The sequence below is a fragment of the Lepidochelys olivacea genome (genome assembly GCF_965140295.1).
Source record: "Lepidochelys olivacea isolate rLepOli2 genome assembly, chromosome: 6".
In the NCBI taxonomy this organism is placed as follows: Eukaryota; Metazoa; Chordata; order Testudines; family Cheloniidae; genus Lepidochelys; species Lepidochelys olivacea.
In genome coordinates, this window is record NC_140416.1 from 15933712 (window position 1) to 15958147 (window position 24436).

Here is a 24436-nt window from a genome sequence, read left to right on the forward strand (position 1 = left end):
AAATGAGCAAGGATGAAACCACAAACTCTTTTGTTCTTGTGACTGAAGGAAGGAATTTGTTCTCTTATAGAGTTATAAGGCTAATCGGTCAAATCAGTTAGTGCTACCTTTCTGTCAGTTACTACCATTTTAACACACTTTTCTGCATATTTTGTGTATGCAATCACTGAGGAATCTGGGTGAATTATGTTAAATCATGTTGGACCTTTTCTAGTGATTTACAAGTGTAAATCCAGGGTGAATGAGAATAGAATTTATCCTCTTCTCTTCTCTATTCCTACAGCAGGATGAGAGGAAGTGTGTGGGAAAAGATGCTATTAATACTTTAATATTTAAGCTCCCTTTTTAATAGTCATTTTTAAGGATTTATGATTTTGTTTGGAGAATTGATGCCCCAGAGAAAATTTTGATCCATACTTTTTATCTCTCTCAATTGAAAAAAGTGGACTTAGCATGTGGAAAGAGACTAGCTTGGCAATGGCCTCAAAAGGTGAAGTCAGTTTATCCACACTCTAGGTACTGCATTGACAGCAGAAGTACAAGTTGCATCACAGCACCCTCCAGTGTGTCTCACCTCTGAGCAGGAAGCATCACTTGTATGGAGTGAGAAACTTCCCTTTGCCATTCAGCCACTCTCCTCTTTGAGTTTGCCTAGATTAGTAAAAGATTTAACCACAGTAGTTTCCTTTGTGTAAATGCAGGTTAACATCTTTTACCCCAATTTCTGTTGCTCAAGGTCAACCCTATGATGAAGCCTAGGACTTACACCAGTGAGGAATTAGGCATATTGGAGCTTCTGCGCACACACCTTATTCCTCCCCATCCTAATCATCCCCTGCCTCCAGAATACCCCTTACATGTGTGCACACAACTGCTCTTATGTGGGGTTGTTGGCAAAGGAGGTGGCAGAACTATCCCAATACAGTTTGCCTGTGCCAGAGGAATTCACCGCCACACAATGGAGAATGACTTTAATGGATCAAAGAACCCTCTAATTCTCCCAGAAATTTGTTGGTGAAAGGTTAGCTATAGGACCTCTATATAGAGCTTGATGTAGCTAGTCACTGGGAACAAGCAGGGCTCATGTTATCACTTTTGTTGTTTGTTTTACCTCTTCTGACATTAATTGACATACACTGACTTTTATTTTAAATAGTGGTTATATGTCCAACCAAACGCAGAACATTGTGAGTGGGATGCTTTTTGGCACTGGGCTGTGGGTAGCCCTTATTATGACAATGCGATACTCACTGAAGATGCTGCTTTCTTATCATGGATGGATTTTTGCTGAACATGGCAAATTTTCCACAGCAACCAGGATTTGGATGGTAAGGAAATTTTGTCTGTTTCTGTTTTAATTGTGGCACTGATAGGATATCTTAAATATCATTTGATTTTGTTTTGTGTGTCATTAAGCTCTTAGAAGCCAGCTCTTTAGTTATTTTTCAGTTTTCTTTGTCTCATTCATTCATAATGTTTGGTATGCATTGGAATGTCCTTGTACAGTGCTGTTTTCTCTCCCAGTGTCTTTGGTTGCTGTCATCCACTTGGCACCCGGGTTGTTGGTGAAACTGTTCAGGTAGTCCTTGGAGAAGGAAGAGCACTTGTATAATTTGCCTATTCACCCAAAGCGGGGGATCAAATATATTGCCTACAGCCACCTCTTCTTTAGTAGGGAAGTACAACTCAGAGATTACAGGTCCCAGCATGCAATGCTGCATCTTCTACAGAATGATCTGAGCTAATTGCTTAGTGCAGGATGGAGCACCGAATTTTGGGGATTGTAGTCCCTGCAGTGTGACATCTGTTATAGTTGAGAAGCACTGTAATCTACTCCATTTAAAGTAAAATAGTTACAGCTCTCTGGGTCCTGGCAACATGGTCTTTCAGCTGGGTAGAACTTGGATGCTCTTGACCCAAAACAACTGCAACTTTTGAAAGACCAGGGATGTGCCTGATGAATAGAGAAAGAGTTGCTAAGGAACAGCAACACAGAAGATAAAACCTGTTAAGCAGTCTAAAACAATAAAGCTCCCTTTTACTGTTCCCCTATGATCCACCTTTTTATTGATGTTTGGTTTCATTTCATTTACTTTTCTCTCAAATTGATTTCCAGATAGTTGAATGTATGGGCCATTAGCCATTTTATGGTAAACGTACAGTTTTCTATAGCTATTTTGGTCTACAGTAAATATGTGTTTGTTTTGAACTTTATTTTGCATTGAAATAAAACATCATCTTTTCAAAGTATATAGCACTTTTATGTTCAAAGCATGTTGAAAACACAAAAGCACAAAATGCTTTGTGAGGTTAGGTGTTTTTTTACCCATTTTACAGATATGGGGGGAACTGAGGCAGAGACACCTAATGATTCACCCAAGATAGCAAAAGAAGCCCAGTGTCAAACCCACGATAAGATCTGAGTTCTGTCTCCCAGTACTGATCATGACTCTGTGGAAAAGAATCTATTTAAGAAGCTATCATATGCCTCAAATGATGTGTTTAGAGAGATCTGGTTGCATGCAGGTGAATGCTTTTTGGGGAGGGGATTTGCTGTTAATCACACTCAGTTATGTCCTTGTTTTGTGCTTGGTTGTATTAAAAAAAAAAAGTGTGAGAGTCCGATTAAAATACACGTGATGATACCCCTTATTCACCGCATCCTCCAAGTTTACTACAGTGTGGGATTAACATGTAGTGGCTGTGTTATGGAGGATGTTCAGTAGGCCTGTAGAATGATATGTTAAAATAGTTCTAAGGTGAATATGTATCTGTTTTAAATGAATTTTTTTATAGTTCCCCCAGATATGGTATTGAGAGCCTGCTGATATGAATTTGTACAGTGCAGGTGCTGAATGGTAAGGCACAGTGCACTCTGTCAGAATTGCTTGTCATTGTCACTGGCGGAGTTTTCAGCATGTCCTACTAAATGGATATTTTAAGCTGTTAATCTTCCCTTATAATGCTAAGCTTGAGCAGTGTGAACTGTAATGCTAATTATCACGTCTTGCTGCTTGCATTATATTTCTGGGTACTGTTGGAAAGCTGTTTCTCTTCATGGTTTTAAAAGTCTCTCTCTCTCTCTCTATAAAGGAGTGAACCCAGTGTTGCCTCTCAAGACTGACAAATCAGAACTAGTTAGTTGGTATTCTCTTTTGGAACTACAAAGTCCCTCAGAAGTTTTTTCTGATATCTAACATAGCTGGTTTACTAATTTCCAGTGGTAGTGATGGTATTACTTCCCTCATAAACATTTCTGACCTTCATAGCTTTTTACGTCTTTATTATCTCTCTTTGGTATTCCATGATTTTTTTTTTTTTTTTGGACCTGTTTCCCATTTTATTTCTCAGCTGTTCCCTTGATTAAGAGCATTCAGAGATGTGGTTAGTAGGAATTTACTGATCTTTGTTCAGAAATAGTCACCTGATTGGAAAACTGGACTGTCTGTTCACCCATAGTCCAAACTGCTTTGCAAGGGACTGGAAACTTGTAACACGTTTGCTTAGAGGTTTTTTTTTTTTAAGGAAATTTATTATTTTTAATTCGTGTAGCAGTACTAGGAAGTAAACTTGTAGTTGTAGTTTAATATTTATTCCATAGACAGAAAGGAGAAATGTTGTGTCTGTTGTGAAGGCAAAACCCATTAGAAAGAGATCATTGCTATATCTGGATGTGAAATAAGAGAAGTTAACTGTGTAGAATAAATCACTTACATTCTTTTTGACAAATCATTTGAGAAGTATCCAAATTGCCCTAGAATGTCTTAACTGTTAACAAGCTTACTGTAAGGAAAAAAAGAGCTACATAGAAGTGAATATTGTTATTGCCATCAGGTGAGCAAGTATCCTCCTTGTCATGGGAGAATTTGCACCTGGTATGGTTCAAATATTCTGAAGCCAAATTGTGTCGTCGCGCCCCCCCCCCCCCCCCGGTGAAAGGAGCAGAAAGCAACCTCCTGGTGAAAATCTCCATGACCATCGCCATTCCCCCTGTGAAAACGGTGGGGCTTCCTCACAAATCTTACAGATCCCTGAGAGGACATGGCGAACCATGTAGAGATCCTGTGCTCCAGATGACCTTCTTGGATCTTTTCTAGCAGTCATGCCACCTGTGGAGGCCCTCAAGGGTACAGGGTGGGGTGACACTGAAAGGCCGAATTGGCAGGTAGTGATTGATCTATCGGGGATCGATTTATCGCGTCTAGACGCGATAAATCAATCCCCGATCGCTCTGCCGTTGACTCCGGAACTCCACCAGGGCGAGAGGCGGCAGCGGAGTCGACGGGGGAGCGGCGGCCATTGATCTCATGCCGCGAGGATGCGAAGTAAATGATTCTAAGTCAATTTAAGATACGTCGACTTCAGCTACGCTATTCTCGTAGCTGAAGTTGCGTATCTTAGATCAGTCCCACCCCCTAGTGTAGACCGGGCCAAAGGGTAGTATCTCTGATCACAGAAAAAACTGAGTTTTCTCTGTAAGTTCTGTAGGGTCAGAGAGGGAATTAATTGAATTGCCCTTCTGTGCCCACCGAGTAGTTGCCCCCACCATCGAGGATGGTGAACCGCACAGAGAAGGCTCCACTGGGTTCTTGGGTATGGGTGCAGGGAGAACAGAACTAAGACTGAGTTTCCCTTTTATGTTGGAAGTGGCGTGATCCATATCAAGTGGGACTCCTCCATGTGTGAATATAAGAGGTGGCATGTTCTGTCCTTTTGATTTATAGTAGTGTAGATCCCGTGTATGTGATCAGTGCTCAGGACTTGCAATAGGTGGAAGGGTTCCGAAGAAGAAAGTGGGAAAGAAATGCTCAGTCTTAATAATGAGATGCAAAGTGTGTTGCCTTCTTACTGTAATTGGTGACTTTCTTAAGGCACTTGAAAGCCCTACGTACACTAAGACTTGGCTATTAACACTGGCATCCTCATACTCATTTTCATTGCATGTTTAGAAACTGTGCTATGGATTTGCTGGGCCAGTGGTTTCTGTTTAGGAATGTATTTTTTGGGGGGGAAAAACACTGTCTAAGTTAGATTTTTATATCAGGCTAAAACTGTGTAGGAAAATGGTTCTCAAAGATAGTTACAATATTTAATTTTTTAAAACATGGTTGTAGCTAACTAGTGTTCTTATTCTACCATGGGCCTTAACCCAGTGATGGAATAGGTTCTGAGACACCATGTAGATACAAGTTCGATTTTCAGTCTTGCCAATCCTCTAGTCTTCAAAGATGTAAACATATTCAGAAAAACACTTTACAGAGAACTTTTATGGTCTACATCATAGACATTTTCCCTGTCAAAGGCCTTTAGGTTGGGAACAGAGGCATTTACCAGGCCTTTACCATTCAACAGAGGCAGTGTGTCCTAGTGGCTAGAACACTAGATTGGAAAACTGAGGCACAAAGGTCAAGTGACTTTCTCAAGGTCACTCATCAGGCTGGTGGCTAGGCTGGGGACCCAGGTCTCCTGAGTTCCAAAGTGCACTATGGGGATAATGTTTACCTCTTTATAAAGTGTTTTAAGATCTACTGATGAAAAGCCAGGGTATTATTAATTTTCATCTCACACATACTTTGCAGTCATTTTGAATGTAATAGATTGTTTGTTTGGTTTTTTTTTATTTCAGAGGCTGGTAAAGCTTTTCTCTGGTTGTAAACCAATGTTGTACAGCTTTCAGACATCTCTGCCACGACTGCCGGTCCCAGCTGTAGAAAACACTGTCAACAGGGTGTGTTGTTGGAGGAGCTGAATTAACTTTTTCACAATTTGATTGTCGTAATGGTTTTCAGTGTCTTTTATATGATAAATGTACTGAAGTGGTTAATGCTATTAACATTCCAATCCCTCCAGTTTTAGTATCAGATTAACAGTTAATGTATCAATTAAAATAAAGACTATGACAGACCAAGGGTAATTCAGAGTTAAAGACTGACCCTTTTTCCTTTAATCTTTATCTTTGGGCCCAGGCTCTCAGTGGATAAATGCATGATATTACATGCCTTGTCAGTTGGTACAGCAGCACACAATGGAGTGTGATTTACTGGGATAGAGCCCTTGATATCCCTTGCTTTCATTATCCATGTTATGTATTCTTGATGTTACTTAAGTATAGTGCTCCTGTTATAATAGGCTTTGTATTAGGAATTCCTTTAGGCAAGACTCCAACTAGTTTTAGGTTTATTTTGATTCTTGCAGGTAAAGAGTCTCTGCTGGCCTTAGGCAAACTAACTATATATGAAAATTAATAGGCAACAAAAATAGTTACAGCAGTTAAGTCTATCCCCTGTAACTAAAAAATATATCTAAAATGGCTCAAAATTAAGGAAATACTTAATTCATAATATAAAATATCTCACCTACTAAAAGGAAAATCACCTTTCCAAAAATTCTGTGCTAATAGATGTGCTTTCATTTATGATTTGGTAGCAAGTAGTTAGTAGACGGGGTAGGGGTGGGAAGAGAGTACCATATTTGAAGGGGGGGGAAATGAGCTCATATCTTTCAAGATGTATGTTCTCAATTATTTTTTACTAACACCTGTTACAGCTGAAACCCTGTAAACCGACTTTAGAATACTTCCCTTTGTTTATTAAGTTCTTTGTGAATAAATGACAATAAGCTCTGGTGAAAGCTGTGGCACTGACATGAATTTTTTTTGTGTTTATTCTAGTATCTGGATTCAGTTCAGCCACTTATGAATGATGAACAGTTCAAAAGAATGGAGGGTCTTGCCAAAAATTTTGCATTTAATCTTGGACCAAAACTACAGTGGTATTTGAAACTGAAATCCTGGTGGGCCACAAACTATGTAAGCAGATGACGCAACGGCTCTTATGAAATCACATAGTTTAACTCTGTCCCCTCTTGCATTTTTTCCTGATTTTAATACATGCTTTTTCAATTTTCAATCTTCTGTAATTTTAAAGGAAGTCCAAAACCAAAATTACTAAAAATGCCTTGCACTTACATCTTTAATGTCTTTCATATCCATTAATTCTTACAGTGCTTCTGTGTAGTAGGTGAGTATATGTACAGATGAACACCAGAGTTACGAACTGAGCAGTCCACCACACACCTCATTTGGAACTGGAAGTACGCAATCAGGCAGCAGCAGAGACCGCCCCCCCCAAAAAAAAAAAGTGCAAATGCAATACAGTACTGTGTTAAATGTAAAGTACTAAAAAAATAAAGGGAAAGCAGCATTTGTCTTCTGCATAGTAAAGTTTCAAAGCTGTATTAAGTCAATGTTCAGTTGTAAACTTTGAAAGAACCATAACATTTTGTTCAGAGTTAAAAACATTTCAGTTAACGAACAACCTCCGTTCCCGAGGTGTTCGTAACTCTGAGGTTCTACTGTATTGATATCCCCATTTTCTAAGTGGAGAAATTGAGACAATGGTTAAATAACTTGCTCAGTGTGGCACAGTGAGTAAGTTATTTAACCAAGTGGCAGAGCGACAAGTAGAACTTAAGAATTCCTGTCTTATTACTCTAGACCAGGCTTCCTGTCTGTCATTGAACAGGACTCAAAACCTACTCACTGCTATATTTGCTTATTAAATTAACTTGCAACTTCTCCACCTGGTCGGTCTGGGATCCAGGGAGTGGAAAGGCAGTGTGGTTTAGAGCCACCTTTTCCTCCCGCTGTCCTCAGCTGCACTGGGTATGAACTTAATGCAAATGTGAATCTGTCCAATTATGTGTACGTGTTAGAGAGGAAAACAAAGCTGTAGCCACCAGGATGGGTGGGTGTGGGGGGTGTGTGCAGGTGGGGTGCGGGGAGAAAGTGGGCACACACCTTACTGGCCTGTTATCTAAATCTTAGCTATACATGGTAGCTTGAACAAGCTTACACAGTCCCTAGAGCAACCCTACCATAGGATGAATAATATTTCAGAAGCTTTATTATGATGCATATTATAAGGACACTTTAGAAATACTGTCTGAAGAGGAGATTGCTTCAAAAATTGCTTACCTGAGAGTTAAGGCTGAATTTCTGACCTTAGTTTCATGGGTCCTTGTGGCTCTCTTTCCCCCAAACAGTGACACTTCAGCATTCAGAATTAATTAAAAAAAAAAAAATAAACAAAGCATTTCCTTCTGCCTGGTGTGTAATATTACCCAGTGTTATGGAGCCACTACAGTAGAGGACCATAAGCTATTGAGAGCAGAGATACAGGCTAACGAGTTTATGCTAAATTTTGTTCTCTTCATTCTGTAGGTTAGCGACTGGTGGGAAGAATATATCTATCTGAGAGGACGTGGGCCAATTATGGTTAATAGTAATTACTATGCAATGGTAAGTAAATCTTCTAAACCTTTTTATAGAAACATTCCTCCTTAGGATTCCTGTTATCTTTTGTTTAATACTTCGTTTCTGAACTCCATTACTGCGCTGATATAATCTGTGCTTTCTTCCAGCTGGCATAGTCTTCACATAATATATTACAAAAGCACTGATGTCTTTTAATATGGAAATGTTCATAATAAATTCAGTTCCTCTGTCTTTAGCCCTGCTTTATTAGATAGGACTCTACTTCAGATTTAAAAGTTCAAAGAGTAGTATTACTTCCTGTAGAGTCTACTAATTATTTACTGTGACAAGCATTGCCTCTTGGCTCATAAATGCCTATGACTGATACTAATGAGCGTTCCCTGTTGCCCACCCACTAGGATTTCTGTGAGGGGGAATCCAAGTCTCTGTGCTCTGGATCCCTGGGGGTGTGTTTAAGCTTCGACACTTCTGATAGCAAGGGAAGCCGTTCTTCTGTCACTGTAGTAAATCCACCTCTCTAAGCGGAAGTAGCTAGGTCAGCTGAAGCATTCTTCCATTCAACTAGCAGTGTCTACACCAGGGGTGGGCAAACTTTTTGGCCTGAGGGCCACATCTGGGTGGGGAAATTGCATGCAGGGCCATGAATGTAGGGCTGGGGCAGGGAGTTGGGGTACGGGAGGGAGTGCAGAGTGTGGGAGGGGGTGCGGTGTGCAGGAAGAGGTTCAGGGCAAGGGGTTGGGGTGCAAGAGGGGTGTGGGGTTTACGAGGGGGCTCAGGGCAGGGGTTTGGGTTGCAGGAGGGGTTCAGGGTGAGGGCTCTGGACCGGCTCCACTTATTTGAGCGGCTCCGGGGTGGCAGCGGCGCGCAGTGGGGCTTAGGCAGGTCCCTGCATGCCCTGGCCCCGTGCAGCACCGCTCCCAGAAGCGGCTGGCAGCACGGCCCCTGGGGAAGGGCGGGCAGAGGGCTCCACAAACTGCCCTCGCCTGCAGGCACCACTCCCCCACAGCTCCCGTTGGCTGCCGTTCCCAGCCAGTGGGAGCTGCAGGGGGCGGTGCCTGCAAGCGAGGGCAGCACACGGAGCCCTCTGCCCCCCCATTCACCCTCTCCCCCCAGGGCTGCAGGGACGTGGCGCTGGCCGCTTCCAGGAGTGGTGCGGGGTCCGCATCGCCACAGGGGTGGTAATCCCGTGGGCCGTAGTTTGCCCACCCCTAGTCTACACTGAGGCTTAGTTCAGCTTAACTGTGTCTCTTAATGGTGTCAGATTTTAGGTGTAGATCAAGCCACAGGCACTGATGACAGCAGTTTTTCATAATACAACTTCACGTCAGTCGGAATTTGTAAGTTGTACAGACATAGCCCCAATTCATCACAGCTCCATATACTACTTAATCCACAAGCATGTTGTTATACTGGATGCTGCTTTAAATTCTTGAATACGTACATGCTGGAAATAAAAATATATGAACTTCTGTTATCAGAAAACAAGCACTAGCTGCCACCAGGCTTCCCTATCTCCCTGATTTGATATGAATTAAGGTTTTTAGTATTGCACTTCTGTTGCAAGTGTGATGCCTGGTCTACACCTAAAATGGAGGCTGGCCTAGCTATGTTGCTCAGGAATGTGAAAAATTCACACTCCTGAGAGAGGCAGTTAAATTGACCTAAGCCCTAGTATAGACGCTGCTAAGTCAATGGAAGAATTCTTCCATCAGCCTAACTTCCACCTCTAGAAGGGGGTGGATTTACTACAGCCATGGAAACCCCATGTCCTGTTGCTGCAGCAAGTGTCCACACTACAGTGCTGACAGTGGCGTAGCTACAGCTGTGCTGCAGTAGTGCTTGTACTGTAGACCTAGCCTAAGTAAGCTGTTTGATACACTAGATTTCAGTCAACAAGCCTTCGATCTGATGCCATTTGAGGAGCAGGTACTGCTATTATTTTGTGACTTTTTAAGAAAACATTTTAAAGTAGAAAAGGAGGACTTGTGGCACCTTAGAGACTAACAAATTTGAGCATATTTAAAGTAGGAAGTTGTTAAGTGCACTCTGGCTAGTGACTTGGCCAGTTTCCCTACATGAAAGCCTTTTCTGTAAGACACTGGAATTAATTATGGGGAAAATTGTGTTTTGACTAATGCATGATTAATGAACTCCGTTTGCTGAATGGAGTTTGGCAATTATAGTATCTATATTAACTTACCTTTCTTCTATCTTCAGGACTTTCTGTATGTTGTTCCCACTTCCCTGCAGGCAGCTAGAGCAGGTAATGTTATCCATGCCACCCTGCTCTACAGGAAAAAACTGGACAGACAGGAAATCAAGCCAGTATGTAAATCCATTTCAGTAGTTTCTAATTTCTTCAAATTTACTTTTTAACAAATCAGCCTCCATTTTGAAAAGTAACAGAGGAGAGAAGTAGTGCCTTATGTTAAGGTACAGTGTATGTAACTCTAGCTAATGTGTGGCCGCAAACCCATTGTGGTTGCTAGTTAAACTCCACTCATGTTGGACCTTCTGTTTAAAAAGATGTAGACCTCTGCCATGGAAGTTAAAGGAAAACTTCCTTTTGCTACAGTAGTGTTTGAAATAAATTTTGCTGTGGGCTGCACTCCACTGGAGGGCAAAATAGTCACATTACACTTGAGTATTCTGTCTAGTAGAAGGCAAAGATACACATACATGTTAATTAGTATGATAATATATTCAAATGCAGAACCCTGTAGGAAGATGCAATTATGGTTTTTCTGAAGGCAAGTTTTAAGGTTTGTGCAATAGGATTTTAATGGACAAAAGGCAGATGATAGTGAAAATGACATCTTCCAGGAGCAGCATAAATGTCATGCCAGAATAGTTTATATTCTATGTTTACCTTCGTGCTGTATTTTAAGAATACAGAGAGCAGCGTGTATATGCATGCACGCGCACATGAAGGACAAACAGGGCCAACCTTAAGTCCTTACACCTACGCAAATAAACCTGGCAAAATGGAGGAACCTATTTAATGGGCATATTGATGTGGAAATTGAAATGTGGCAACTACCATAAATCTCAGTGGCAGAAATCCATCTAACTACATTTCCAGTCTATCCTCACTGTACTTCAGTTCTAAAATAAGTAAAATTGTGCTAAATTTTGAAAAGCTTCAAACTTTTAAAATCCTGAAAACTAAATGTAAAAATTCGGTAACCTTGTCAAAAAGTGAAGCCTTGAGGAGTGTAATAAAAAGCACCAGGAAATCAGCGTTTTTTAATACCTGGGTAAGATCAGATCATTTCACTGCTCTTTGAGGAGACATCATGTGCTAAACAAGTTAGGAGACTAGAGGCATTTTCAAACCAAAAAGTAGTTTAAAACTTGTGTAGAGCTAGAAAAGCCTTTCTGTGCATGGCATTGAAATGGATACTGCATACCAATAATGCATCACATAGGACTGTAGGAACCTACTGGACAAAATTGATTCCCAGACAATCTTCTTTTTGAAGCAGGCATCTCAGCGAAGTGACTTCTACTGTTACGTTGCAACTGGAGCAGTTGAAGGATGTGTCCAGGAAATCGTACTAGAGACAGATGCAAACCAAAACCCAGCATCTGAATAGTTCCAAACTTTGGGGAAGTTCAGATCCTATTATGGGCCTTATGGCTTTAATCCATTTCTCTGCATCCTATAAAAATTAAAAAATAAGGCTAGAAAAATCTTAATCACTATTTAAATGGTGTTTGAAAACTTTAGAACAGGTGTGGCCAACCTGAGCCTGAGAAGGAGCCAAAATTTACCAATGAACATTGCCAAAGAGCCACAGTAATATGTCAGCAGCCCCCCCCATCCACTACCCCCCTCCAGCTCCGAGCGCCTCCTGCCCACTGGCAGCCCCACCAATCAGCACCTCCCCCTCGCTCCCCACGCCTCCCACCAGCCGCAATCAGCTGTTTTGCAGTGCGCAGGAGGCTCTGGTGGCGAGGGAGGAGGAGCGAGGACATGGTAGGCTCGGGGGGAAGGGGCAGGAGCTTTGAGGGAAGAGGTGGAGTGGTGGTAGGACCTGGGGCAGAGCAGGGGGTTGAGCAGTGAGCACCCGACAGCACACTGGAAAGTTAGCATCTGTAGCTCCAGCCTCGGAGTCATCACCTATGCAAGGAGCCGCATATTAACCTCTGAAGAGCCGCATGCGGCTCCGGAGCCACAGGTTGGCCTCCCCTGCTTTAGAAGAAATTCATATTTAGAAATGTTATCTCCCCTGTCCATTTTGGTGGTATCACTGTTTGTTTTAAAAACAGTCATTGAATGAATCTCAGGAGGATAACTAGATTTTTTTTTATGGAGTAATGTACAGGTAATACCATGCCAATGGCTTTTCTGTTATTCATATGACGGGCTTCCCCTTTCTTCTGTGCCTTCAGTTTGTAGTTAATTTCTACTCAGTTTCGTGGCCATTTATTTTAATGAATAAATGCTGCTAATGGAGGGAATCAAGATCACATGACTGTTTTAGCTTGAGACCTAGGGTCACATGATTGTTTTAAGAAACTGCAGTCTAATAAGAATCTGTTCTCTTGCATATATACATATATAAAATACATTCACTGATATGCCATTTAACTGTGAGGAATCAGAGGCTGTGAAGAGGCAACTTCCAATGGATGATATGAAGTTCTGCATCAGTGATTGGCACTGAGAAAGCCTTGTTAAATCCACAGCTTTGATCATCTGCTTTTAAAGGGGAAGCTCATAGTAGCTAGGCAGTGTACATATGACTAGTGGAAAAACTATGGACCCTAACATGGGTAGGTCAGGGGACAACTAGAAAGAAAAAAAAAAAAAAGGTCTTTGACGTGTTAAAATCCTCATGTTGTCCTACAGTCTCTCTCTCTAACCAGCATGTGTGTTTTTTCTCTCAATTTGCTAATTGTATGTATAAAAACACAATTGTAACGTACGTTTGCGGCATAGATTCTTCTGATGGGATCCACTGTTCCACTCTGCTCAGCTCAGTGGGAGCGAATGTTTAATACCTCCCGTATCCCAGGAGAGGAAACAGGTAAGTGGGGCCAGCCAAGGACAAGGAATGCCAGGGAATCCAAACAGTCTGTGGAATATTTCTGAAGAGTGTTCTCTTAATATAGCCATAAGCTGCTAGACCTGTACTTTCAAAGAGCAAAACCTGAAAAAGGAGTAAAAAATGCTCTTATGTTAAACTGAATGTGTGCTCTGACCATTTCTCAGCGATTAGCAAATTAGCATAATAGTTTCATAGACATTTCTCCTTTTTGACTGACTTCAATTAGTACGGTAGTATTCTGACAGATTAATGGTTTTTGGCTGTTCCTTTCCTTTATTTATAAGCTGGCCCTTGGAAACTGTTTGCTGCCTTGTTATTTCATATTTACTTTTTCTCTATTCTGTTCTTTAAGGTCCTCTTGTTTTTTATCTACGTTTTTACCTCCATGAAAGTTCCATTCTCTGTGAGATTTCAAATCATTTGAAATCTTTTTATTTTGTTTTTGACTTTCCTTTTTTCCTTTCAGCTTATGATTCAAAATATCATCCCAATGTGCTCTTCTCAGTATGAACGTACGTTCAACACTAGTCGTATACCAGGCGTAGAGACAGGTACAGTTTTAGTCCTGTCAATGTTTTTAGCCCCTACTTGCCTCTTAACCTTCTTTGTGTGTAGTAAGAGATGTCACAGTTGAAATCACCTATAGTAATGACACTTTTTATCCAAACTGTGACTTCTCCATAACATGCTTTAAGATAATTATATTGCTTTTTATAATAATTAAGAGCTCAATTGTTCAAAGTTATGAACTACTTCCATAGTGTTGTGAAGGCTTATCAATATAATAAAGGGAGTGTCTACTGGTTAGAATGGTGGGGGGAGTCCACTCCTGCATTCCGTTCTGTGTTTGCCACTTACTGTGTGACACTAGGCAGTTCCCTTTACTTTCCTGTGCTTAGTTTACCTGTAGGAAAAAACTGTATTCACCTACCATACAGAAATCGTGAGGTTTAAATAATTGTAAAAGGTTTGGGCGGTCTTCAAACCTAAGTCACTCTAATGGTAGAGTGATAGAAATAGCACATAGTAGATAGGTATAGTTAAAATCTTTAGAAAGAGAGAAAGGGGGGTGCCTAGAAAGTAAGGCACTATTTTATTTAAATTGTGTATATTGTATTCCAGATCTGCATTCATAAGAGATTTATAAATACTGGTAGTTCTGGGGACTAGCCAAGGGATCTGAAACCTTTCATCACTAGTATAAACCACTGGGCTATATGAAATGGGTTGATGGTATGTGACCATATCACAAAAAACACTCTTGCAGTTGGTACCCTTGTTAATCTGGGAAACTGTAGATTAAGTAGGCTTGGAAACTAGAACTATGTTCTTATCCCTTGAAGTGTCTTCAGGTGAAAGTTGAACTGCTAAGGTTGTTAATCGGATCTTCCACCAGCAAATATAAATTGTTACAAAAGAGAGCATCCTAGAGAACATACAAGGGTACATACATTTTACACACTTTGGCATTTTTAAAAATAACGTTTCTTGCCATTTCTTAAAATTATATCCTGCAGTCCATCTTCTGTTACTTAATCCTGCAATGAAGTCCCAGTGGTGAGTGTGATATAAACTTCTGTGGTGATGGTTTGTGGTGTCATAAACATAAGGTCATGATTCACTGCAGAATAAAACAATGACTTCTGTTCTGGACAAAACCAAAGAAACTGGATTCAGAAGCAGATAGCTTTTTGTTTTAAAACAAAAGTCTTAACAAAAACAGGCCTATTCTCCTCTGTGGAGCAATTTGTTAGTGTTTAAGCCATCAAGTATCCTCAGTCAGAACAGTGAGGACTCCGTTGAATCTTCTCAGAACCAATGAAATTACATTTCACACCAGTAGTTATTAGTTCTCACTTGGAGCCAGGATATCCCTGACTGAGGCATAGAAGGAAGGGAAAGGAAAAAGAAGCCTTCCAAGGGGAAGGACCTGCAAAAGGTCCAGGGACCACAGAGACTGCTCTTTTTTGTCTGCTTCTCGGGTACATGTTGCTCCAAAATGAGCAAGGAAGAAAGCAAGACTATGGTACTGCTCTCCCCTTTATATCCCTCTCACTGGCCTGAAGAGTGGTCTGGGCATAGAGAGGCTTGGAGGAATAGGCTCTGACCTGTAGGCAAGTTCAGTGTATGTACTATAATTACTTGGAATACTCTGAAAAGAAATAGCATTCCTACACTTTCAGTATCAAGGCCTATGTGTAACTGGTTCATATACTTTCTGTGCATTGAGCTTTGCAGAAATATTATATAAAATTGCCATACTGTAACTGCAACAAATTATAGTTAAAGTAAATTCTGTACATTTGAAAACCACTACAGTTGCACCCTAATTTTTCTGCTGCTCCAGGCAGCAAACTTAAAGTATTTTATATGAAAAACTTCTGTCGTCTTCATAAAATAATTAATCACTTTCCCTTAATCATTGTTTCATGTCCTGTTTGCTCTTTTCAGTTTCAGCATGTTTTTCATTTTTCTATTAAAAATAAATTATTTCAATTTTCTATGAATAATGCATGTTATGTGTTGGCTTTGTTCTCATTTTGCACAATGTTTACTGAAATCAAATCAGTTTTTCTGCATCTTGAAGGGATTAATTTTTATTTTCAATAATGACTGGAATGGTATCTTAAATTATTTCTATAACAGCCTTAAACTATAGGAATTTTATGTTTTAAAAATATGTATTTCACTTCCACATTGCCAGTGATGAAACCTTAATTATCTTAATACAGTATCCATTAAACAGTTCTTATTTTAATTTTTTCTCTTACAACTAAACATAATATATTATGACAACAGTAAACTGTTTGTTAGACCTCAGAGGTGGAAGATCATCTGGCCAGTCCAAAACCCACCATAGGAAACCCATGCAATTTGCTTCAGACATTTACAGATGTACAGAAATAACATTTTTCTTCTAGTAATAGAACAAATGTTTATGGAAAGTTATTTATGTAATATGCTAATCTTTTCATACTTTGTTAGGCACCTAAATCTATATTTAGGAACCTAAATAAGTGGTCTCATCACGATAAGTGTGGAGCACCTGAAATTCTTATTGAAATAGTGGAAGCTGGGGGTAGTTGGAACCACTGGAAAACCGGGTTCCTCGTTCTCAGTCAAGAGGCGTGGTCCCTTTGTAAGGGCACAAAAGGGCCATAAAACTAGTGAATTGTGGCCAGATAAGAATCCCTGAATATAGGGTTGAATCCCTGAGTGTCAGTGTGTTCCTTACATAACTGCCCTTTTCATAGCCCCCATCTGAGGGATGTGGCAGTAGCATTGCTGCACTCAGCCTATTCCCAGCTGCCAGAACAGATGTGAATGTGGGCCACAGGCATAAATTAAGGCAGCCCTGAGGTTGCTTTAACTTGTGCCCAGTGCCAACTAGCTGAAGAGCCTGGGTGATGTAAAGCCACTTTTACACCCACGCTTCCTGCACTGACTTCCCGGCCGTATCACAGAACTGGAAAACAGGTCACTTTCTTAGTTGCTTAACATTGGCACCCAAGTTAGAAAGTGTTTGCTTTATGTATATGAGAAATTATTATAAAATTTAGGGTTTTTTTTGGCTATTTTGTATAGCAGTATTTTCTTGCTAAATTTCAGATAATATAGAGTGGGTCGCCAGTGTTTATAAATCAAATGAAATGTGGGATTTAATATTTTGTAAACAAGTATGCTTAGACACAGTGGTATTTTATGGTAAACATATGCCCTTTAGAGTTAAACATTTGGTATCGGATTGTTTCCATCCTAACATCACATGACCTAAGGTTGCTTTAAAACCTTTGATTCCGATTTTAGATACTATCCAGCACATGAAGGACAGCAGACACATTGTGGTTTATCATAAGGGCCGTTATTTCAAAGTCTGGCTATATCATGATGGTAGACTGTTGAAGCCTCGGGAAATTGAACAGCAGATGCAAAGAATTCTAGAAGACTGTTCAGAACCTCAGGCTGGAGAAGAGAAGTTAGCAGCTCTTACTGCAGGAGATAGGTATGAATTTTTTTAAACAGTAACTTTTCTAATATTTTAAGACAGTTGTTTAAAGATGCCAGGCTCAGTGCCAGCTTCTGAACCTTACTGTCTGCGGTTAGTTGATTATTCCATAATCTGTGTTGTTGCATATCACTGGAATGTGAAACAATTGTTGAACCCTTTCTGGTTTGAGTTAGAAGTAACTTAGCAGTGATCAGTCACCTTCAGGCACACCTTCTGCCTATTTGTAGTTTGAGAAGCTTGCTTTGATTATGAAACACAAGTGAATTGTTTAATTGAACAATATTTGATGACTTACGAACATTTGTATAAATCTCTTTTCTGGGGCATTAGCATACCTACTAAAAATTCCAAATTTTAAAATCAAGATACTTTGTCAGATTCTGCTGTTACACTAGTATAAATCCAGAATATCTCCCTTGACTTCAGTGGTGTTACTCCAACCTAATTTATGCATATCTAATTGAAAAAGTAGAATGTGACTGACTTGACTGAATTTATCCCTGTTACAACTTCACTGAATTCAGTAGCCTTACACCAGAGATCAGTTTGTCCCCTTGTTTCTGGAAGGTTTGGAAAACAAATGCATGAAAGCTCAATGGTTCCTTATTTTTACACAGTTCACTTCCTTTTTCAGGTTTTTGGTTTCAAATGCACATCTTAATGGAAAAATGTAATGTATTTAAATGTACAATTCAGTAGCATAGTATATAAAAAACTTTATTTTGGAGAGTACAGTCTTATTTATATTATAACACTCATTTTGGGTATCTACATTATATAAATTACACACACACACTCTTACACTAATATATATTAGCAAATGTACATGTTTGACTCCAAAAATCTAGCCATCTGCATACAAGAGAAGTGAGTTACAGTTCTTGGACTCACACTTCAGATATTCAGACCTTTATAAGTTAAAATTTCAGACATAACCATTTCATTAGCATAGTTGTTTTAAGCTGAATGTGTGGATCTATCCAGGTTCTTACATTGGTCTCCTTTGTCATAGTATTTGAGTACCTGTGGATTGGTTTTGTGATCTTTTATATCTAATTTCCAGTGTCTGTGTGACTTTCCACAGAGGTACATCAAGAAGTTGTGCTTTGTTAGGCTGTAAATGTACAAGATGTGTAGTATGCATTTTGTGTACGAGAGACATGTTTAATTCCTGAAAACCAAATTTCCTGCCTGTGTACTACTACTTGGGTTGGCCTCAGATGGTAGTAATTCCTTTCTCATCCCAGGACTCTGATTCAATAATATCTGTAGCAATATCCTCACCTGTTACTGCTAGTATAAATTCATTAGGCACAGGGTGAAAGCTGAAGGACATTTAAATCTGTTAAAAGTAAGATTGCCCTATAGAATTATACCGTGCTCTTAAAGGTAGTAAAACACTGACCAATTTACATAATACCACCATAAATTGAAATTCTTGCTGCAGAGTACCCTGGGCTAAGGCTCGTCAGGCCTATTTTGGACGCGGAAAGAACAAGCAGTCCTTGGATGCTGTGGAAAAAGCAGCTTTCTTTGTGACTTTGGATGAAACTGAGCAGGGATACAGAGAAGAGGATCCAATGACTTCAATGGATACATATGCAAAATCTCTGCTGCATGGCAGTTGTTATGACAGGTACAGCAATGAGCAGGTGGGAACAGTGCCACTTAGTCACAATGAGCAGGTGGCTATTAGCCAGGATGGGCAGGGATGGTGTCCCTATCCTTTGTTTGCCAGAAGCTGGGAATGGGCGACGGATCACTTGATGATCACCTGTTCTGTTCATTCCATCAAGGGTACCTGACATTGGCCACTGTTGGAAGACAGGATACTGGGCTAGATGGACCTTTGATCTGACCCAGTATGGCTGTTCTTATGTTCTTAGGTGGGAACAGTGCCACTTAATCACATTACTTTACTGAAGAGGATTCTGGTTCATGTGTAACGTAGTGTGGTGTTTACCTTTTGTGTCTATCCTGTAATTTGCACTGCATACGCTTGCGGATTTTGGTCTTCTGGCAATCAACTCATCGTTTATTATTTTACCAGAGTTGGTGTTTTTGTTCAATCTGCTACTTAAATCAGTCACTTTTTTCCATGTTTCTTAAGCATCATATGTGCCTATGTCTTGCATTTCATAATTCATAACCAGTTATAGTGTCATATTCATGCTGAAGTTGGTGAGTAACCGCTACAAGCAACATTCAAGTTTGTGATGATGTTTGGCCCCCAAGAAAACTTTAAAATTTCAGATTTTCTTTTGGTTAAAAATAAATGCACTTGTCTATTTGAAAACTTTAAAATGTTCAATATCTGGGTTTTTCAAACAAAAGTAAAATGGTTAAGTGCCTTTATTTATTATAAAAAGAAAAGGAGTACTTGTGGCACCTTAGAGACTGACAAATTTATTTGAGCATAAGCTTTCGTGAGCTACAGCTCACTTCATTGGATGCATTCAGTGGAAAATACAGTGGGGAGATTTATATACACAGAGAAAATGAAACAATGGGTGTTACCATACACACTGTAAGGAGAGTGATCAGGTAAGGTGAGCTATTACTGGCAGGAGAGTGCGGGGGCGGAAAAACCTTTGGTAGTGATAATCAAGGTGGGCCATTTCCAGCAGTTGACAAGAACGTCTGAGGAACAGCAGGGGCGGGGGGGGGAATAAACATGGGGAAATAGTTTTACTTTGTGTAATGATCCAGCCACTCCCAGTCTTTATTCAAGCCTAAATTAATTGTATCCAGTTTGCAAATTAATTCCAATTCAGCAGTCTCTCATTGGAGTCTGTTTTGGAAGTTTTTTTGTTGAAGAATTGCCACTTTTAGGTCTGTAATCGAGTGACCAAAGAGATTGAAGTGTTCTCCGACTGGTTTTTGAATGTTATAATTCTTGACGTCTGATTTGTGTCCATTTATTCTTTTACGTAGAGACTGTCCCGTTTGACCAATGTACATGGCAGAGGGGCATTGCTGGCACATGATGGCATATATCACATTGGTAGATGTGCAGGTGAACAAGCCTCTGATAGTGTGGCTGATGTGATTAGGCCCTACGATGGTGTCCCCTGAATAGATATGTGGACACAGTTGTCAACGGGCTTTGTTGCAAGGATAGGTTCCTGGGTTAGTGGTTCTGTTGTGTGGTGTGTGGTTGCTGGTGAGTATTTGCTTCAGGTTGGGGGGCTGTCTGTAAGCAAGGACTGGCCTGTCTCCCAAGATCTGTGAGAGTGATGGGTCGTCCTTCAGGAAGGTTGTAGATCCTTGATGATGTGTTGGAGAGATTTTAGTTGGGGCTGAAGGTGATGGCTAGTGGCGTTCTGTTATTTTCTTTGTTGGGCCTGTCCTGTAGTAGGTAACTTCTGGGTACTCTTCTGGCTCTGTCAATCTGTTTCTTCACTTCAGCAGGTGGGTATTGTAGTTGTAAGAACGCTTGATAGAGATCTTGTAGGTGTTTGTCTCTGTCTGAGGGGTTGGAGCAAATGTGGTTGTATCGTAGAGCTTGGCTATAGACAATGGATCGTGTGGTCTGGATGAAAGCTGGAGGCATGAAGGTAGGCATAGCGGTCAGTAGGTTTCCGGTATAGGGTGGTGTTTATGTGACCATCGCTTAGAAACCTTTATTTATTATGATATAGTTTTTAAATTCAAATCCTAATACACAGTTGTAAATCATAACATAGCATTGCCAGATTCACTTGATAGGCAAAATTCACAGAAGGCATCAGCTTTTTAACTCTGTTCACTTTGGTGGAGTTGCACCTGTTTTTGCTTCTAGTGCATTTGGCCCAGTGAATTTATAGGTTGGTTATTTCTGTAGCATGTTTTTAAATCTTTTCTATTCTGTTGTCACCTGGAATTGCATGTGCTGGTGTATCTAATTGAATGAGAGAGATTCAGCAAAGCGTCACTTTGAATGAAAACTTTTAAACATACCAAAAAAAAAAAATCTCCAATTTTTTTTTTAGGTGGTTTGACAAAACATTCACTCTTGTAGTGTTCAAGAATGGCAAAATGGGCCTGAATACAGAGCATTCTTGGGCAGATGCTCCTATTGTTGGACACCTTTGGGAGGTGAGTGTTTATATAGCTGACAAAGTAAGGTAATGGAAGGGATTATCTCATCTTGGTTACTTCTGTTTTGTGAATCCTGAGGCTAAAGTTTGTTTCAAGCTATGTTTACTAAGAAAGTTGTGTCTGATATTGTGAGTTCATAGTATTTCATGTGATAAGCTTTGAAGTCTTAGTGGAAAACTGAAAGGTCACTGCTTCTGCTTTGAGTGCTGGTCCATATGTGTATTCCACTGTGGGTATGCATGTGCTCCATGTGCCTGAGACCAGAAAATTCTTGCAAGCAGTGTCCGTTGATTTGCACCTGCATCTCTGCTCTCCTCATGCTTTGCACCACGAGTATAAGGTGCAGGGTGGACTACTGCCTCTCCAGTTCCTTCTTAATGCCATATGGTCTGTGTCAGAATCTCCCAGGGTCTGGAGTGTCTCCTTTTTTCCAGACTTCAAACATATAAATATTTAAAAGTTTTGTCTTTAGTGATGGTGTTTAGTTTTATTAATTTAGTTAGTTAGATTTCCCCTCCATCCCTGGGAACATGTCGCCTCCTGGTACAGAAATTAGATTATGCCCAGAGCACTGGGCATCAAAACTGTGTCTCCTGCCCTCATTCTTTCTTGGTCAGAAATGACCACCAGCACTGCCTATGCTGCCTTAGAGAAGCACATATCTCCACCAGGTACAATATCTGTCACTCCATCCCTAGCAGAACCTGACAGGTATTCCAATTCCACCTTAAAAAGTGGTTCATGGAAAAGGTTATTTGGACCCAATCAGAACTTCCCCTTTCTCCTGTACATCATCCAGAGTCAGCAAGGAGCATGACAGAGGATGCAAAAGTCACAATATCCTGGACCTTCCACATCAACCCAACCTCCCCCCACCCCGCCAATAGATATTTTAGATGGGATGATTGGGAGTTGTGAACCACTACTGATGCTATTTTCACCCAATCCTTGCATATACTTGGTCATCTAGCACTTTTCCCCACAGCTGGAGTGTAATAATAGACAAGAGGGTGCTGAATATCATCCATTCCAGCTATATCATCAAATTTCTCTCCAAAATCTCCTTCCGTATACCTCTTTCGGGACCATTCTCATGAGGCGATCCTCCTCCAGGGCATAGAATCCCTCCTGCAATGGGGAGTGGTAGAGTAGGTGCCTCTTCAACATCAAGGAAAGGGTTTCTGTTTCTAGTAGTAGTAGCACAGTTCAGACGTAGTGGCTTTGCCATTTTCCCATATTTATACAACTGGCTTTTTTGCGGGAAGGGCGTGCTTAGAAGCCCTTGCATCAGCCTCATTGCTGCTTCATCTGTTATCTCTAGGAGTCTATGTAAACATGGAAAAGTCTATCCTGACACAAAAGCAGATTATAGAATTTATAGGAACAAGTCTAGACTCAATCAGAGCAAGGGCTTATCTCACACCCATAACAATTTGATAGCTCAGATCATGCACAACCCTTGAACATTGGTTCATATTTCCCTTTTTCTCTTGGGATGTATAGCGTTGTGTTCTTCTACCGTGCCATTTGTCAGACTCCACCTACATTGCCTGCGGGCTTGGCTCCAAATGGAGTATATAAACCAAGCAAGCACAACGTGAACATCAGAATGAGGGCCTCGCTAACTTGATGCAAAAATCCTGGACAAGTCTGTGTGGGTGTTCCTTTCCTATCCCTTGCACCAAACAAGATGATAATTCTGGATGCCTCTCTGCTAGGCTGGGGAGCCTATGTGGACAGTAACGTGGTGCCGGACACTTGGACGCCCTGAGAAATCAGAATGCATATAAATCTCCTAGAACTCCAGGCAGTCTGCGAGGCTTGCAAAGCATTTCTACCATTCATCCAGTCTCACATTTAATCATAGTGTCAGAAAATATAACAATCATATTCTACATAAACAACCAGGGAGGAGCGAGATCCATTCCCCTGGGTATAGAAGCAGTCACCTTATGGAACTGGTATATCAAAGTGAGAGCTACACAATTCACTAGTGAACAGCATCTTCACTCAGTGGGGAAACCCCACTTGGGACCTGTTCGCTTCTAAGACAAATAGGAAATGCAACACATTACTCCAGGGGAGCTCGGGGAAAGCACTCCAGAGGTGATATTCTCCTACTGCTTTGGACAGATCACTTCAGCTATTCTCTTCCCTCCCATTCCAGTACTAACTCAGGTTTTACAGATGATTCGACTGGACAGGGCATAAGTCATCCTCAATGAGCCCAAGTGGCCTGGAGAATTCTGTTTTCCACATCTACTGCAAAAGTGGTCCCATCTACCTGTCAGCATTCGGTCCTCTCAAATCCCTTGACCCAGGAGAATGGCAATCAAATATCCAAACCTGGATGCACTTCATCTCACAGCTTGTTATGTGGATGGCATCAAACCTAGAACATACCCTCTGTGCAGAGTAAGAGGAGATCAGGGTACTGGCGTGGACCAGCAGACACTGCTTGCAAGAATTTTCAGGTCTCAGTGTGCTTACCTTCAGTGGAATGCAGATAGGGACCACACACCTTGAAGAACTCAAGTTACAAAGGTAGATAACTTCCCTTTATCTTTAATTTGCGCATGTAGTTGTGCACAAAGATTTATTTGGTTTATAATCTGTCTGTGACATACATTTCATTTAACCTGTGTGCATATTTCTGAAGTTCTTACTTTTTGTGCTTTTTATGAAATTGATTGTGAAGAATTTGAGGAAGCATACTCTCAAGGCTGAACACTCTTTTTTTAAACAATTATTTAACAGGGCTACAGATTTACATGTTCAAGTTGTTTATTCTGATGTATACTTTCAGTGAGTGGAGTGAAGAAGTGTCCGCCCCTTTTTTTTAAATGCTCATCTGTTTCTCTGTCTCCTGGCCCTCCTATTTTATTTCATTGTCAACACAGCTCATTGCCCCAAAATCTTGTTTTTTCACCTTTTGGAGTTTAAGCATATATCCACCCTTATTGACTCTCTCAGCTCTCAAAACCAGTACAAAAAGGGTAAATCTGTTGCTTTGGAGAC

General features: G+C 40.6%; 1 protein-coding gene across 3 annotated transcripts in view; it reads left to right on the top strand.

Moving 5' to 3' along the window:
- Positions 1 to 24436, top strand: part of CPT1A (carnitine palmitoyltransferase 1A) — a 69886-nt gene that overhangs the window by 27648 nt on the left and 17802 nt on the right. For 2 of the 3 annotated variants that reach the window (XM_084630861.1, XM_084630862.1), the window contains 9 exons: positions 1157 to 1328; positions 5627 to 5728; positions 6671 to 6808; positions 8222 to 8299; positions 10493 to 10600; positions 13221 to 13308; positions 17137 to 17332; positions 18786 to 18974; positions 21310 to 21415. In XM_084630861.1, the coding sequence (XP_084486987.1) occupies positions 1157 to 1328; positions 5627 to 5728; positions 6671 to 6808; positions 8222 to 8299; positions 10493 to 10600; positions 13221 to 13308; positions 17137 to 17332; positions 18786 to 18974; positions 21310 to 21415 (1177 nt within the window). Of the gene's footprint in view, positions 1 to 1156; positions 1329 to 5626; positions 5729 to 6670; positions 6809 to 8221; positions 8300 to 10492; positions 10601 to 13220; positions 13309 to 13795; positions 13881 to 17136; positions 17333 to 18785; positions 18975 to 21309; positions 21416 to 24436 lie in introns of all 3 variants that reach the window. The other variant, XM_084630860.1, reaches the window with a different exon arrangement.